We start from the raw sequence: 14,397 nt of genomic DNA, 5'->3' as shown, positions 1-14,397 counted from the left end.
ATAATCCCCCAAAAAAGTTAATTTTGATGCTTTTTAGAATTCTTTACTGAAAACTGCCCCTGACATCATACTTCTCACTGAGCCACTTACTAGTCCTGTGATTTTGCACGGGTAAGAATGTGTTTTCCCAACATAGGACTGGCTGTGATGCAGTGCTGATAATGAACTCTAGGCCATCTGACCTTTTCTGCTTTGAACTGCATTTCAGAGTGCTCATAGTTCCTAGTATTTCAACTGTTATCTTTGCTGAAAGGTTTGATTGGCGGGACCTAACATTTTTCCCTGATAATCCTATTTTATAATACAGTTCCATATGCTCTAGGATTTCCCTTCCCTCCTCGCCAAGTCCCTGCCCTCCCCACAGATTTCCCCTGTATTGTTGCAATAGTAGAGTCCTTCATAAACAGCCATAAGTCTGTCATTCTGCTATTGAAGTATGTCCTGCCATTGTCGGTATGGACAACGGCAGACAGTCCAGCATCCTATGGTCAAGATATAGTTGACAGTTGCATTGGCAGTCCATCTTTGATTTGGAAGTAGAGATGCATACTGCTTTGAATCTTCACTTCTGGATATGATAGTCTGTGTTACACAGTTAGTATACATCCCGAAAAGCCATAAAATAAAATCACCAGCAGGAAGAAAAAACAGAAATTTACAACATGAAGTTAAATGTCATGCTACTGAATGACCAATGTGTCGCTGAAGAAACAAAAGAGAAAATCAAAAATCTTCTTGTAGCAAATGATGCTACTGTGTGAGCTATGACTCAGTGAAGAAATTAATAAGAAAAAAAGCTTTTTTGAATGAATAAAAATAAAACAAAAGTATCAAAGCCACTGAAATGTAGCACAAATAATATTGAAATGACTATTGATCTTGTATTTCATGTGAATTAAATATTTTAAAATTTTAATTCAATATTTAATTTTTAATTAGAGAAATACAGAAAACTGTCGCTGATTCCTTTAGTGGCTAGAGGCTGAAGTTGAGTACAAGCCAAAACATTGGGCATAATATAATCTCAGAGTGCAGATGTAAAAAATTACATGATTTCAGGATCCAGTCTCGTGCTCAGCAGAAATTCCTTCAGAGCATCCATCACAAAGAGTGGCCCCTGCCTTTCTGGAGAACTAGACTTCAGAAACTTAGTGTCTTAATGATATCCTCGTTCATTGTTTGAAAGGCATAAATTGTGCAAAAATCATGTGACTTACAAAGCTGACTCTTTTTAACCGTTTGTCCTGGTTATGCTTTCTATTGCAAACCTAAGTATTTTGGGTATTGTTTTTCAGGCAAATGATACTGACGGGTTGTGTGGCATTTGCACGTCATGTTGGACCAACTCGCGTGGAAGCTGAACTTTTACCACAGTGTTGGGAACAGGTAATTTAACTTGCGTGATTTTCTTTTAATATTAAATCTAATGTCTTTAGAGTTTATATGTGTTTTTAAATTCTGTAAGAAAATGATCGGTGTGTAAGTCACGCTGCTGTTTCTCTAGCTCAGCAGACTGATGTAATAATGTATAAGAGTCTAGTGCATCCAGGCAGCAAACAGGAAGTGCTGGTAGCAGTGCAGGGTGCTCATGTCGTCACTGACGATGCAGTGATGGACAGAAGTGTGGAAGGAAGATAGCATGCTGCTTGGTAGCAGTGAAGAATAAGAAAACAGTAAGAGCTGGCAGCTGATGGGATTCGCTCTCCTAGCAGGAGTGATTAGAGAAGGAACCCCTGAAGAAGTGATGTCTAGGCAAGAATCTGCCGGAAACGAGATATGACCAGTGTAAATGCCCTGTGTTAGAAGTGTGCTTGATGCATTCAAGGAAGAACTAGGGGTGTGTGTGTAGAAGTACATCTTGTCTTTATTGTATGCTTGTATGCATTTCAAAGACATGTGATATATAATCTTTTTAAAGGTTTATTTATCTTTATTGGAAAAGCAGATTTACAGAGAGAAGGAGAAGCACACAGGGAAAGATCTTCCTTCCACTGGTTCACGCCCCAGATGACTCAGTGGTGGGAGTTGAGCCCATCTGAAGTCTGGAACCAGAAACTTCTTCCAAGTCTCCTGAGTGTGTGCAGGGTGCCCAGGACCAGGGCATCCTCTGCTGCTTTCCTGAGCTGTAAACAGGGGGCGGGAGCAGGATGGGAAATGGAGCAGCTGGGACTGTAGTACTCCTTAAATGAGATGCTGGTGCTTGAAGATGGAGAATTAGCCTGTTGACCCATGGCACTGACTCCTACAGTATAAACTTTATAGGTGAAGTGTTTGCATTTGTAATTTATTTTGCTGATGGTACTTTAGATTTTTAACTGAATTTGAGAAATCTGTATTTATTTGGAAGACACAGAGAGAGGGAGAGATAAAGATCTTAGGCTTGCTTGTGTACTTCCCAAGTGCCTGCAGCAGCTGTGGCTGGGATGGGTTAAGCTCAGGGATGCTGCTGCCTCCCAGAGTGCACACTGGCTAGAAGCGCACCCTGGAGTAGAGTCAGGACTTCAGCGAAGCAGTCCGATGTGGGAAACACACATCCTAGCCATGATTGAGATGCTGTGCAGACTCATTACTGGGTTTTAATGCTGCAGCACTGAGGGAGTCAGAACCTCTGACTTTATAGGCTTGCTCTTCAGGTCATCAAGAACCTTGCTCCTCTGCTCTGGTGCCTGCTTCCCCACTGATGGAGAAAAACTGTGTGTCATATAACCACTGAAAAGTGTGTAAGATGTAGAGGGCTGCTCTCAGTTTCTTGGATATTATTATTTATATATTAAACTTTAGTGGCATCACTAGATTCAAGTTATAACACTTTTATAGTAACAGTTACCTCTGACAATGCCATGCATGTAAATTAGTGCGTGTTAATTTTGACGAGGTTTTAATCACTTAAAGCCAAGATTAACTGGGATATTGAATTTAGAGTTTTATGAATCATTGTTCATGTGTACATTTAACTTTTGTGACTTTTTATTTTTCAAAATTTTACTGAGATGCAGTTCAAATATCATATTGTTCACTCATGTGAAGTATGTGTCTCAGCAGTTTCATTATGTCCAGAGAGCTCTGCATTCATCACCACAGTTTAAAAACATTTTAGTCACTCCAGAGCTAGCACTAACCTGGACTTTCATCCCTGCTCTGTCAAGAAAACTTTGGCTGTTTGTATCCTTTAAATTTCTGTATAAATTATAGGATCAGGTTGTCAATGTTTACAGAACAAAAATTCATTAATGCACTGGCTCTTCAAATTAATCTGCTATTTTTTTTTGATATTGTTATAAATAGAATTGTTTTTCCTAATTTGATTCCATTTTGTTCATTGGTAATATATAGAAATCCAACTGTACACATATTTGATTTAGATACTCTCTGACTCAACTAAAGAGAAGCAGGAAATCTTCCTTCTTTGGGATAACTATTGAACAGTTAACTAGGTTCAGTCCCCTTCAGAGCTGTCAGCTGTAAACCTCTCTGCTGCTACCTCTCCCATGGATCTCGGCTCTGGTGTGCTGCCCAGTAGATTACTGTATCGGTTCTTTTCTTAACTTCAGGCATCCAGTCATTACTGAATTTTGTCACCTTTCCATATGGGAACATGAGTACAGACATACTTCTTTTCCAGTCTAAGAGTGATCTGTACTGTGTGAAGAAGGCATATGGAAACAAAACCCTGTGTGTAGATTTTTTTTGGGGGGGGGGGAGTAGGGGGGTTGTTATTTTTTATTATGGTTCAGTGTAATCATCGTAATTAAAAAAAAACACTATTTTGTATATGAAAAATGAGGAATGTGTTGAAGTCTGCTTAATGTAAAAATAAAGTGTTGTTGCTGGTTAAGGTGCTGCATAATCATTGATGAGATTATTCCCTGATCCTTTAGGTGGAAAAAGAAGACCGGCACTTATTCTAGACTAAATCTGTAAGACCCAGAAGCTGAGCTTTTCCTATTAGAAAATAATTACTTTGGAAAGGCCTCGATTTCTCCTGCCATTCTGAGGAAAACCTAGTTTTATGCAAGCACATAATCTGGGTCACCTTACCAAATTTCTTCTTAGGCTTTCGCTTCCTTTAATAGATGGCCTAATGAACTCATGTTCAAGGGTCTTCCTGATTCCCTTGTTCCAGGTACAGCCACACAGGGATTCCCAGAAGTGTGGTGAATAGGAATTCTCTGTTGGAAAAAGAGAGGTTGTGTTGCTCATGTTTGTTCAATTTTTTACTCTAGATTAATCACAAATACCCAGAAAGACGACTGCTTGTGGCAGAATCCTGTGGAGCACTGGCACCATATCTTCCTGTAAGAACTGTTACCTTTTTTCCTTTTTTACTATTAGAGAAAGTTTCTTCAAGTGTCTTAAATTGAAAGTCTCCTGTGTGCTGTCTTAATGGTGAAAAGAGGTGAACCAAGCAATAAGAGGCTCATATTACTACACTGTGGCGGTGCAGCCTGATGGGTATGTTTCCATGAATTCTGAATGAGAATAAATATATGGAACTATCTCACAGTTTTCAGAATGTGGTCTGAGCACTGTGGGGTGTTCCTTGAGATGCCTCTAAAGAGGTCCGTGAGCAAAAAGCTAGTGCCACAATAAGAAGTCTTTCACATGCATGGCAGGGTTCAAGTACTTGGGCCATCTTTTGGCACCCTCCCAAGCTCATTAGCAGGAAGTTCGTTCAGAAACAGAACAGCCTGGACTAGCATTAGTGCTCTGATATGGGAAGAAACCTTAGTTACAGGTGACAATTTAACCACTGAATCATAACAGCCCATAAACCCTCTTTTTCATTGCACACCCATTTTGTCTAACATAACTCCTGACAGTCAAATCATGGTTATTCAACTTAGGCATGTGGCAGACTGTCTTTATGAGATTAGATGAAATGAACCTGCTGCAAGTTTTGAAAATGAACACTAGAATATTGAGAAACTGGTTTTTGCCAGTGTAAGTTTGACAATGGGGAAACATTTTTTAGACTTTTCTGATGACAGGAAGTTTTTTATAATATAGGGAAAATATATATTGATATAAGGAGATCCATTTAACTCTGGTTCAGTTTATTCCAAATGACCTTTCACAAGTTAAGACAGAGGACTCAGAATCTAAGATAAACTCATGGAGTTGAATATACCAACATTTTCTCATTATTAAGCCTTTTTTTTTTTTTTTTAAATCTGGTAAGAGTGTTGAAACACAAATACTCTTCTTTTCCAGTTCATGTCTTTTGTACGGTCAAATTTTGTTTGAAGTACTTTAATCAAAACACATGTCTTATCAAATTGGAGGCAGAACAGTAAAAGAATTCTCTGTGTTCTCTTTAGTCAGATATGAAAGAGATTTGGAACAAAATATGAAACATAATTCCTCCCACTATATTTGATTAATGAACAGTTATTTCCAAAAAAATACTGTTCTTGTTACAACTTACTGAGTTTACTGTTAACTTTAAGTGAACTGACAAATTTTTTTTAATTTTTCAGTTTTAATTTCTGATTGAACTATCAACAAACCCTCTTAAACAAAAGTTTTACTAAAGCATTTCTGCAACTAAAAAGATGGACTCACTGAATTCCTGTGCCCTTATAAGAATCTTCCAGTAGGTCCACAGCTTAAAGATAGAGGAGATGAGGTGTCATCATTATTTTAACCTATGTAAAGAGTAGTATAAATCGGAGCTTGATGAACTATAACCTGTATATCAAATCCAGCCCAAAGCCTGTTTTGAAAAATAAGATTTGATTGGCACACAGCCACACTGTTTTGTGTGTTATTTATGTATTGCTATTCTCATACTACTACAGCAGACTTGAGTATTTGCAACAGAAAGTGTTCATGTTTCCGACAACCCCCCCCCCAAAAAAAAGGGGAATTTACCAGCTGGACTGTTAGAGATGATGCTTTGATGTATATTTGCGCTTTTTTATCATATTTTTGATAATCTTTACATAGTTAATTGGAGTAAAAAGGTTCAAGGACTATAGGGAAGTGGGTAAGACTATTATTTCCATATTGTTTCCTTCTTGTATCTGAGGTAAAAGGGGGATATTGAGGGAGAAACCCCACCCAGTTTCCCACCCACCCCAAGTCCTGGATGTGGAGCATGCTCTGAGATAGTTGCTCAAGTGATTTTGATAGTTTACCAGTTATGAATCGCTGCCAGTCTCGCCACTCCGAGCACGATGAGGTCGTTGAAGAATCCACTGATTGACATAGTCCATCATAGAGTCTCCATTTGCCCAGTATTTCGCTGCCAACATATAGCTGAGGTGGTTGATTGACTTGTTCTGTCCTCTGTCTTTTCTTGGTTAGGGTTCTGAGTCCGGCATTTAGATTGGGGAGATCCCCAAAGAAACTTTGAGGTATTCCCAGACCAGATTCTTGTGTCTTCTAGCAAGCACAGGGCCCGGCACAGTCCATTGCCCCGATCAGCTGGTCGTTGCAATTGCTGGGTTGGTTCTGTTTTCAGTCCCGACTTCCACTGGAACCAATGGGTGTTGCAGTCCAGCCTGCTTCTGTCCAGCACATGCTCGGCCCTCGCATAAATCAGTGGGAGCTGCAGCCTAGTTGGAGCGACCCACAATAACCCCCACGAGACCCGCCCCCTACCCTGGTTTGTCAGTATGTATAGCAGACTAGTCCAGTCTGTCCCACATCCCATTTGGCTCTCATACATGTCAATGAGTATTAAAGCTTAGTTCCATTTAACCAGCTCAACTATCCAGCCCTCACGGATGTTGTTGAGTGCCTCTCTATCTAGCCATTCCAGCCCCCGTCCTAGTTTTTGTGCCCTCCCATGGGAGTGTAACCCAAGAGTGAAGAGACTATTTCCCTCCCAGGTCTCTCTCACTCCCAGTTTATGCACTCTTCAGGTGGTTCTGTGGTTTGACTTGACAGAATTAGCCCCCAGTGCCAGCTTCTGCCAACTGATGCTGCAGCTAAGCCCAAACAACCCTCACGCACTCTTAATTTATGCTTGCACCAGTAGGAATAATCCACCCAGGCGGGCTTTTCCCTGATCTAGTCCACATGAGGCACACAGGTGTTGTAGCCCTGCTTAGTCTGGTCTGTCCCCATCCCAGCCCACGCTCTCCAGTGGGAGTAGCTGTCTGGCAAGGGGACCCCCTCTTCTTATTCCCCCTGCCGGCTCTGCCCCCTCCCTTCCTGGTTCTCACGCGTGCTGATTGGGTGCTGCGGTCACATCCGGTACAGGCAACCTCACCTTGCCATTCCATATTGTGCACTAGTTTTTGTTGCGACCAAACCTGGCTCGGCCCACACTCTGTTCTGGTGTTCGGATTTGCCAGTGGATGACGTGAACTGATTCAGCCTGGTCTGCCCCCGACCCATGCCAAATGTATGCCAGTGAGAAACTTTCCATGGCCTATTCTGGGCTGTTTCCTATCATGCTTCTTGCGCTTACCTGCAGGGACTGTGTCCTGCCAGAGGAGTTGCCCAGGCTCCTCCATCAGAACCCCTCCCAATGCCAGATTTTGCGCATACCAGTGGGTCCATGAGCCAGACCTACTCAGTTCATCTTCTGTCCAAGCAGGAACAGAGGCTTTTCCTGACTGGCCTTCAACCCAATCTGGTTCTTGCTGTTGGATGTTTCAGCCCAGCTATGGCTCGTCCATGCCCACATACGGCTCACATATGGCTCAGTAGGGGTTGAAACCTAGCCTAGTCTGTCCCACATCTACCCTGGTCCTCCAGGACACCAGACGGTGTTGGGGTCTAGACCGGCCTGGTGCATCCAGTCCCAGTCCACACTAGTGCCAAGGGAGACTACAACCGTTTCCTGATTAGAATGCAGCCCCCATTCCAGCACCTGCGCCCCTTGGTGGGAACCTCAACCCAGTTAGGGTGTCCCCTTAGCTCCCCAACCGGGCCTGCTCCCAGCCATAGATTACACACATGCCAGTAGTTGCTCTGACTCAGCTTAGCTCAGCCCCTCACCTGTCCCGGCCTCTGCCTTAGACACTGTAGTTTAGCGTCCCTGACTCACGCAGACCAGTAGGTGCGAGAGCCTAGCTCAGCATGACCTGTGCTCCATGCTGGTTTCTAGTTTTGCTTGTAGGCTAAGGTTTGCTCAGTCCTACCAGTACATCTAGTTCCATTACCAATTTACACATTAGCCAACTGTTGGAGCTGCTTTGCCCAGCTTGTCCGACCCCCAGGTCTGAACCACTTGTTCACCAGCGGGAGCAATGACTTGGCAGGGGAGTTTCCCAAGTTCCTCCATTTAATCCACTCCCAGACCCAGGTCTCATACATGCCAATGGGTTTTAGGCCAGTGCTGGCGCAGTCTGGCCTTCCATTTGGCCATGTATGAGCTGGTGAATATTGCAGCCCGGCCCACCTCACACCCTATTCAGGATGCACATTTGGGTGCTGCTGCCTTGACCAGTCCAGACTGTTGTGGGTTCCTTTACCTCTGATTGATGGCAGGCTCCTTGGTCCCACCTAGCTTAGTCCATCACCACCCAAACTCTTGAGCTAACCAGTGGGGCTAGAAATTCCACAGGGGTGTGGCCCACACATCGCCCACAGAATCTACTCCCGGATATGGTTCTCGAGTGCTAGTTAATGTCATGGCCCCGCCTAATGTGACCCGTCTGCTGATCCATCATCATGTCAGGTAATAGATATCCTGCTGGACAAGCCCCATGCCTTAGCTTTTGCATGAACTGGTGCTCAGCATTGTTCAGTGTTTACAAGTTCTTCAAAGGAAGAGTTACTGTTATTGGGAGCCTTTAGGATTGACTCACATCCCAGAAACACCATGGTACCAACCTAAAGCTACCTAAGCAGCGATTCAAAGAACCAAATTCCCAGAACTCCCCAGTCAGGTGGCCAGCAGGTGGAGCCTGGCACCAAATGCTGCACTGGCCGCCGGGGACAGCTTACCACATGCATGTGGTGGCTGGAGTCGGGATCCAAGCAAGACACCCCATCCTGAGGCCCACCTTTGATGTATATTTTCATGAGATCTTAAAATCAACTATAAAACATTAAATTGTTCAATAGTGCATGAGTGAATTTAACATTAACCTCATAAAGTTTAATGAAGAGTAGAAAGCTAGTAGTTAATATGCAGTTTAGGCAGCTAGTTCTCTGCATTTGGGGTGTGCTGTTTTCACCCTGGAAGGCAGCTATGAGGGTGGCTAAATTCCTTCATACATGGGGAACCTGGACTGTGTTCCAGCTCCTTGTCCCAGCCATTGTGAGTATTTGGGAAGTGAATGAATATTTTAATCAGAAAAATATAAAGAAGGAACAGACCAAAGTCTCACTATGTGTGTGTGTGTGTGCTTAAGAATTGTTTTCTGAATAATGTCCTCATTGTACCGAAAAGCATAAAAGAAAAATGTAAGGCTACCTTTCCCTGACCCCTACGCATTGTATCTAAGGTATCCAAAAAGTGGCACAAAGGAATCATACTACAGGCAATTTCACATCCTACTTGCATTGCCTGAATGTAAACACTCCTGCCAGGCATGTGTGTCTGCTCTTTAGATTTCTCATATTATTAATGCGTCTGCATCCTGCTTCTTACAGCAGTTGCATTTTTTAATGCATTCAAATTTCCTCCAGCCAACAGTGTGTATTTGTACTATTATTTATGTAGTACATTGGGGTTTTTATTTTTACATACCTTCACCAGGAACTAGGTCTGATAAATAATATTGTGCATTTATTTTTCTACCTATTGGAAGAAAACTGGCATGTTGCTGTTGTTACAAACCATCTGGATAGATATAAAGGGGTTTTAATATCCTAGTATTTTTTGTTCCAAGACTGATGTAAATATCTCTTGTTCTCAAAGGATAAGTCAGCTGGTGCATTCTGTCCTGGAATACACAGGAGTATTAACAGCAGGTACCATGATTATTTCGTGGATCTGTGCTTGTCTTACACCCCATAGTAACAGGTACCAGCAAATCTCTATGCTTGACCAGCCACGCCTCCTGGCCTGTACTAGAGCACAATGAAATTGGTCAGTCTGCTTCATCTCACATGCGGAGCCACATAAATCAATTACCCCACTGGAGGTCGCTTATTATATGCGTGTTGTTGCCTTGTGCTTATGCCAAACAATAAGCCATTTCAGGATATATAAAGGAATTCTTAAGGCAATTTGTAGTTTAAAAAGGAAATAAATAAGACTGTACCAGAAGGCATGTTCATCAAATTTAATATGTCCAAAATTGTTAAAGCTACATACAGTTTTTTTTCTAAATAGCTAAAATAAAAAGCAAGCCTTTAAGAAAAATCCATCAAACCATGCTATGTATGCCAAATCATGCTGTAAATTTATGAAAATGATTGTACCTTCTGCAGTTATTTTTTAAATATATTTTGAATTTTGAATTATGTGGTACAATTTCGTATAGGCTGGGATTCGCCCCAAAACCACCCCCCAACAAATTTTCCCATTTTACTACAATGATGTAGTCCTTCATAAGGCATCATAATTCTGTCAGTCTCTTATTTAAGTGTACCCCGATATTGTTGGTACAGACAATGTCAGACTCTCCAGCATCCCATTGTATACACATGTCCAACAGTTTCATTGGGAATTCATCTTTTGTCTGGAAGCAAGAATGTGTGTTCCATTATACCCCCACATCTGAATATGGTAGACCCCAGTACTCCATCACTATACATTTCCATAAGTGAGAAGCCATGAAACAAGGTCAACAACTGGTATGAGTTATTAGAACAGCCACAACAACAACAACATCAACAACAAATTACAGCACTATGAAAAAACATGCCACTGAGTAACCAACACATGGGTGACAAAAAGGAAACACAAAAGTCTCTTGGGAAAAATGATGCCACCATATAATCCATGAGCAAGTGATAAATTCAACAAGAGAAAAGAAATTATTTGGCACAAGCAAAACTGAAATTTAAAAAAAACATCGAAACACATGGGATACAGCCAAAAAAAAAAAATCAATATGGATCGGATTATTGAAGTTACACTTTCCATGCTGGTTTCCTTATATAAGAGAGAACATATGGTATTTGTTCTTTTGTGATTGACTGATTTCACTGAGCATAATGGTCTCTAGTTGGGACCACCTAGTTGTAAACAGTATAATTTCATTTTTTTAATAGCTGAATAATATTCCACGGAGTAGATGTACCACATTTTCTTCAACCACTCTTCTTTGGATGCAATCTGGACTGATTCCATGTCTTTGCTATTCTAGATTGGGCTGCTGTAAATACAGGATTACATATCTCCTTCTCATATGCAGATTTCATTCACATCTATTGAACCTTTCATTCTACAGACAGAGAATGCACTTTTTTGTTCATCAGTACATGAAACCTTCTTCAAAAATGACCATGTTATAGGCCACAAAACATGCCTCAGCAAATTTTAAAAAATTGAAGTCATACCATGCATCTTCTCAGACCATTAGGGAGTGAAGCTAGAGACCAAGAACTCAAAACACCAAGTAATACTTGCAAACACATGGAGACTGAATCATGTTACTAAATGAGCACTGGGTTAGAGAGGAAATATAAGGGGAAATTTAAAAATTGCTTGAAACATGAGGCGGTCACAGAATGTGGTTAAGAACTTGCATTTATTTCAACATATTGGTTACTCATTACTATGTCAATTAATTCCATAATGATGTAAATTTTTGCTGATGGTATGTTGGAGCTTTTAATTGATTGGGATGATACTCTGCTGGCTCTGTCTTCAAACCAGAGAGGATCTACCTAAGAAGCCGTTGAACTTGACTGGACAATAAGATGCTGGACTCTATGTTTGGTATATGCTTGCAATGAGGGAATCTCAACTGAACTTGAACTGTGGTTATGCAACAAGGTGGAGGAATCCACCAATGGAGGGAGGGTTTGGGGAGGGGTGGGGAGAATCCCAGTACCTATGAAACTATGTCACATAATACAATGTAATTAATGAAAAAAAATTGCTTGAAACAAATGAAGGCATCAACACAACATATCAAAACTTATGGGACACAATCAAGGCGGTGCTAAGAGGAAAGTTTATTTCAATCAGTGCTTATGTCAAGAAACTAAAAAAGCAAGTAAATCAGCTAACCTTACAGTTGAAGGAACTAGAAAAACAGCAGCAAAGCAATCCCAAGATTAGTAGGGGAAAAAAAATCTAAATAAGAGAGGAAATAAACCAAATAGAGACCAAGAGAACTATACATAAGATCAATGAATCAAAGAGCTAATTCTTTGAGAAAATCAACAAAATAGACTCTCCAGTAGCTCAACTAATCAAACAAAGGAGGAAGAAAATACACATCCATAGCATCAGAGACGAGAAAGGAGATATAACAACAAATACCTCGAAAATACAAAGAATCATCAACAACTATTACAAGCAACTATATGCGAACAAATCAGAAGACCTAGAAGAGGTGGATAGATTTTGGACACATACTATCCACTAAAATTGAATCAAGAAGCAATTAACAATCTAAATAGACCAGTAACATGCATGGAGATTGAATCAGTAATGAAAGCCCTCCTTATGAAGAAAAGTCCCGGACCAGATGGCTTCACTGCTGAATTCTACCAAACATTTCAAGAAGAACTTACCCCAATCCTACACAAGCTTTTTCAGACAATACAAAGAGGCAAGCCTTCCAAACTCTATGAAGCTAATATCACCTTAACACCAAAGCCAGATAGAGAAACAACAGAAAAGAGAACTGCAGACTGATATCCTTGATGAACATAGATGCAAAGATCCTCAATAAAATACTAGCCAACAGGATCCAACAGTACATCAGGCAGATCATTCACCCGGACCAGGTGGGATTCATCTCAGGCATGCAGGGATGGTTCAACATCCACAAATCAATAACTGTGATACATCACATCAACAAATTGAAAAATAAAATCCATTTGATCCTCTCAATAGATGCAGAGAAGGCATTTGATAAAATCCAGCACCACTTCATGCTGCAAACCCTAAGCAAGATAGGCATTGAAGGAACATTCTACAATACAATCAAAGCAATTTACGAAAAACCCAATGCTAGCATCATACTAAATGGGGAAAGACTGGAAACCTTCCCACTAAAATCTGGAACTAGACAGGGATGTCCACTGTCACCATTACTCTCCAATATAGTATTGGAAGTCCTTGCCAGAGCTACTAGGCAAGAAAAAGCAATTAAAGGAATACAAATTAGAAATGAGGAATTGAAATTCTCTCTTTATGCAGATGGTATGATTCTCTACATAGGAGAACCAAAAGACTTACTCAAGAGACTATTGGAACTCATAAGTGACTGTGGCAGAGTAGCGGGATACAAAATTAGTGAACACAAGTCGATGGCACTAGTGTATACAAATAATTCCATGGATGAGAAAGAAATTGTAAGTACAGTCCCCTTTAAAATACAGGGGAGGAATCTTAAATACCTAGGAATTAAGCTAACTAAATATGTGAAAGACCTCTCTGATGAAAACTATAAAACATTAAAAAAGGAAATAGAATAAGACCTTGAAAAATGGAGAAACTTACCATGTTCCTGGATTGGCAGGATCAAAATCACCAAAATGACCATATTACCAAAAGTAATATACGGATGCAACGCAATCCCAGTCAAAATCCCAACAACATTCTTCTCAGAAATAGAAAAGATGATACAAAAGTTCATCTGGAATCACAAATAGCCAAAGCAATCCTGAAAAATAGAAATCAAGCTGGAGGAATCACAATTCCAGACCTCAAGACATACTACAGAGCAGTGGTCATCAAATCAGTCTGGTACTGGCACAGACATATGAAAAACTGCAGTTCTTTTTAATTTATCCTAGCTGTTATATGTAAATCATACGTAGAAAGTTTAGGTATAAAAATTTTTGCATTGATCAGATTGAATAATAGTTCAAAGAAGGGGCGGGGAGGGCTGAATTTGAATGTTGACAACTATTTTTTTCTAATCTCAGCCTTTAATTAAGCCATGATTTAGCATAACTGGAATAAATTTTTTTGTGAAATCAAGGCACAGATGTTGATATACTAAATAATAGCAAATTAAAATAGCTATATGTAGGGGATAGGCTTGTGGCATAACAGGTCAATCTGCCACCTGTGACACTGGCATCCCATGTGAGCACCAGTTTCTGTCACAGCTGCTCCACTTTTTTTTCCCTAAAGATTTATTTATTTTTATTGGAAAGGCAGATATACACAGAGGAGGAGAGACAGAAAGGAAGATTTTCCATCCAATGGTTCACTCCCCAAGCGGCTGCAGAGGCTGGAGCTGAGCTGATCTGAAGGCAGGAGCCTCTTCCAGGTCTCCCAGGTGAGTGCAGGGTCCCAAGACTTTGGGCCGTCCTCGACTGCTTTCCCAGGCCACAAGCAGGAAGCCGGCTGGGAAATTGAGC

General features: G+C 40.9%; 1 protein-coding gene across 6 annotated transcripts in view; it reads left to right on the top strand.

The window, feature by feature from the left end:
• Positions 1–14,397, top strand: part of RELCH (RAB11 binding and LisH domain, coiled-coil and HEAT repeat containing) — a 106,218-nt gene that overhangs the window by 47,819 nt on the left and 44,002 nt on the right. For all 6 annotated transcript variants that reach the window (XM_058677078.1, XM_058677077.1, XM_058677076.1 and 3 more), the window contains 2 exons: positions 1,296–1,386; positions 4,224–4,295. In XM_058677078.1, the coding sequence (XP_058533061.1) occupies positions 1,296–1,386; positions 4,224–4,295 (163 nt within the window). The remainder of the gene's footprint in view (positions 1–1,295; positions 1,387–4,223; positions 4,296–14,397) is intronic.

Source organism: Ochotona princeps, chromosome 18 (assembly GCF_030435755.1).
Source record: "Ochotona princeps isolate mOchPri1 chromosome 18, mOchPri1.hap1, whole genome shotgun sequence".
NCBI classification, from domain to species: domain Eukaryota; kingdom Metazoa; phylum Chordata; class Mammalia; order Lagomorpha; family Ochotonidae; genus Ochotona; species Ochotona princeps.
This window is presented reverse-complemented; position numbering and strand designations above follow the sequence as displayed.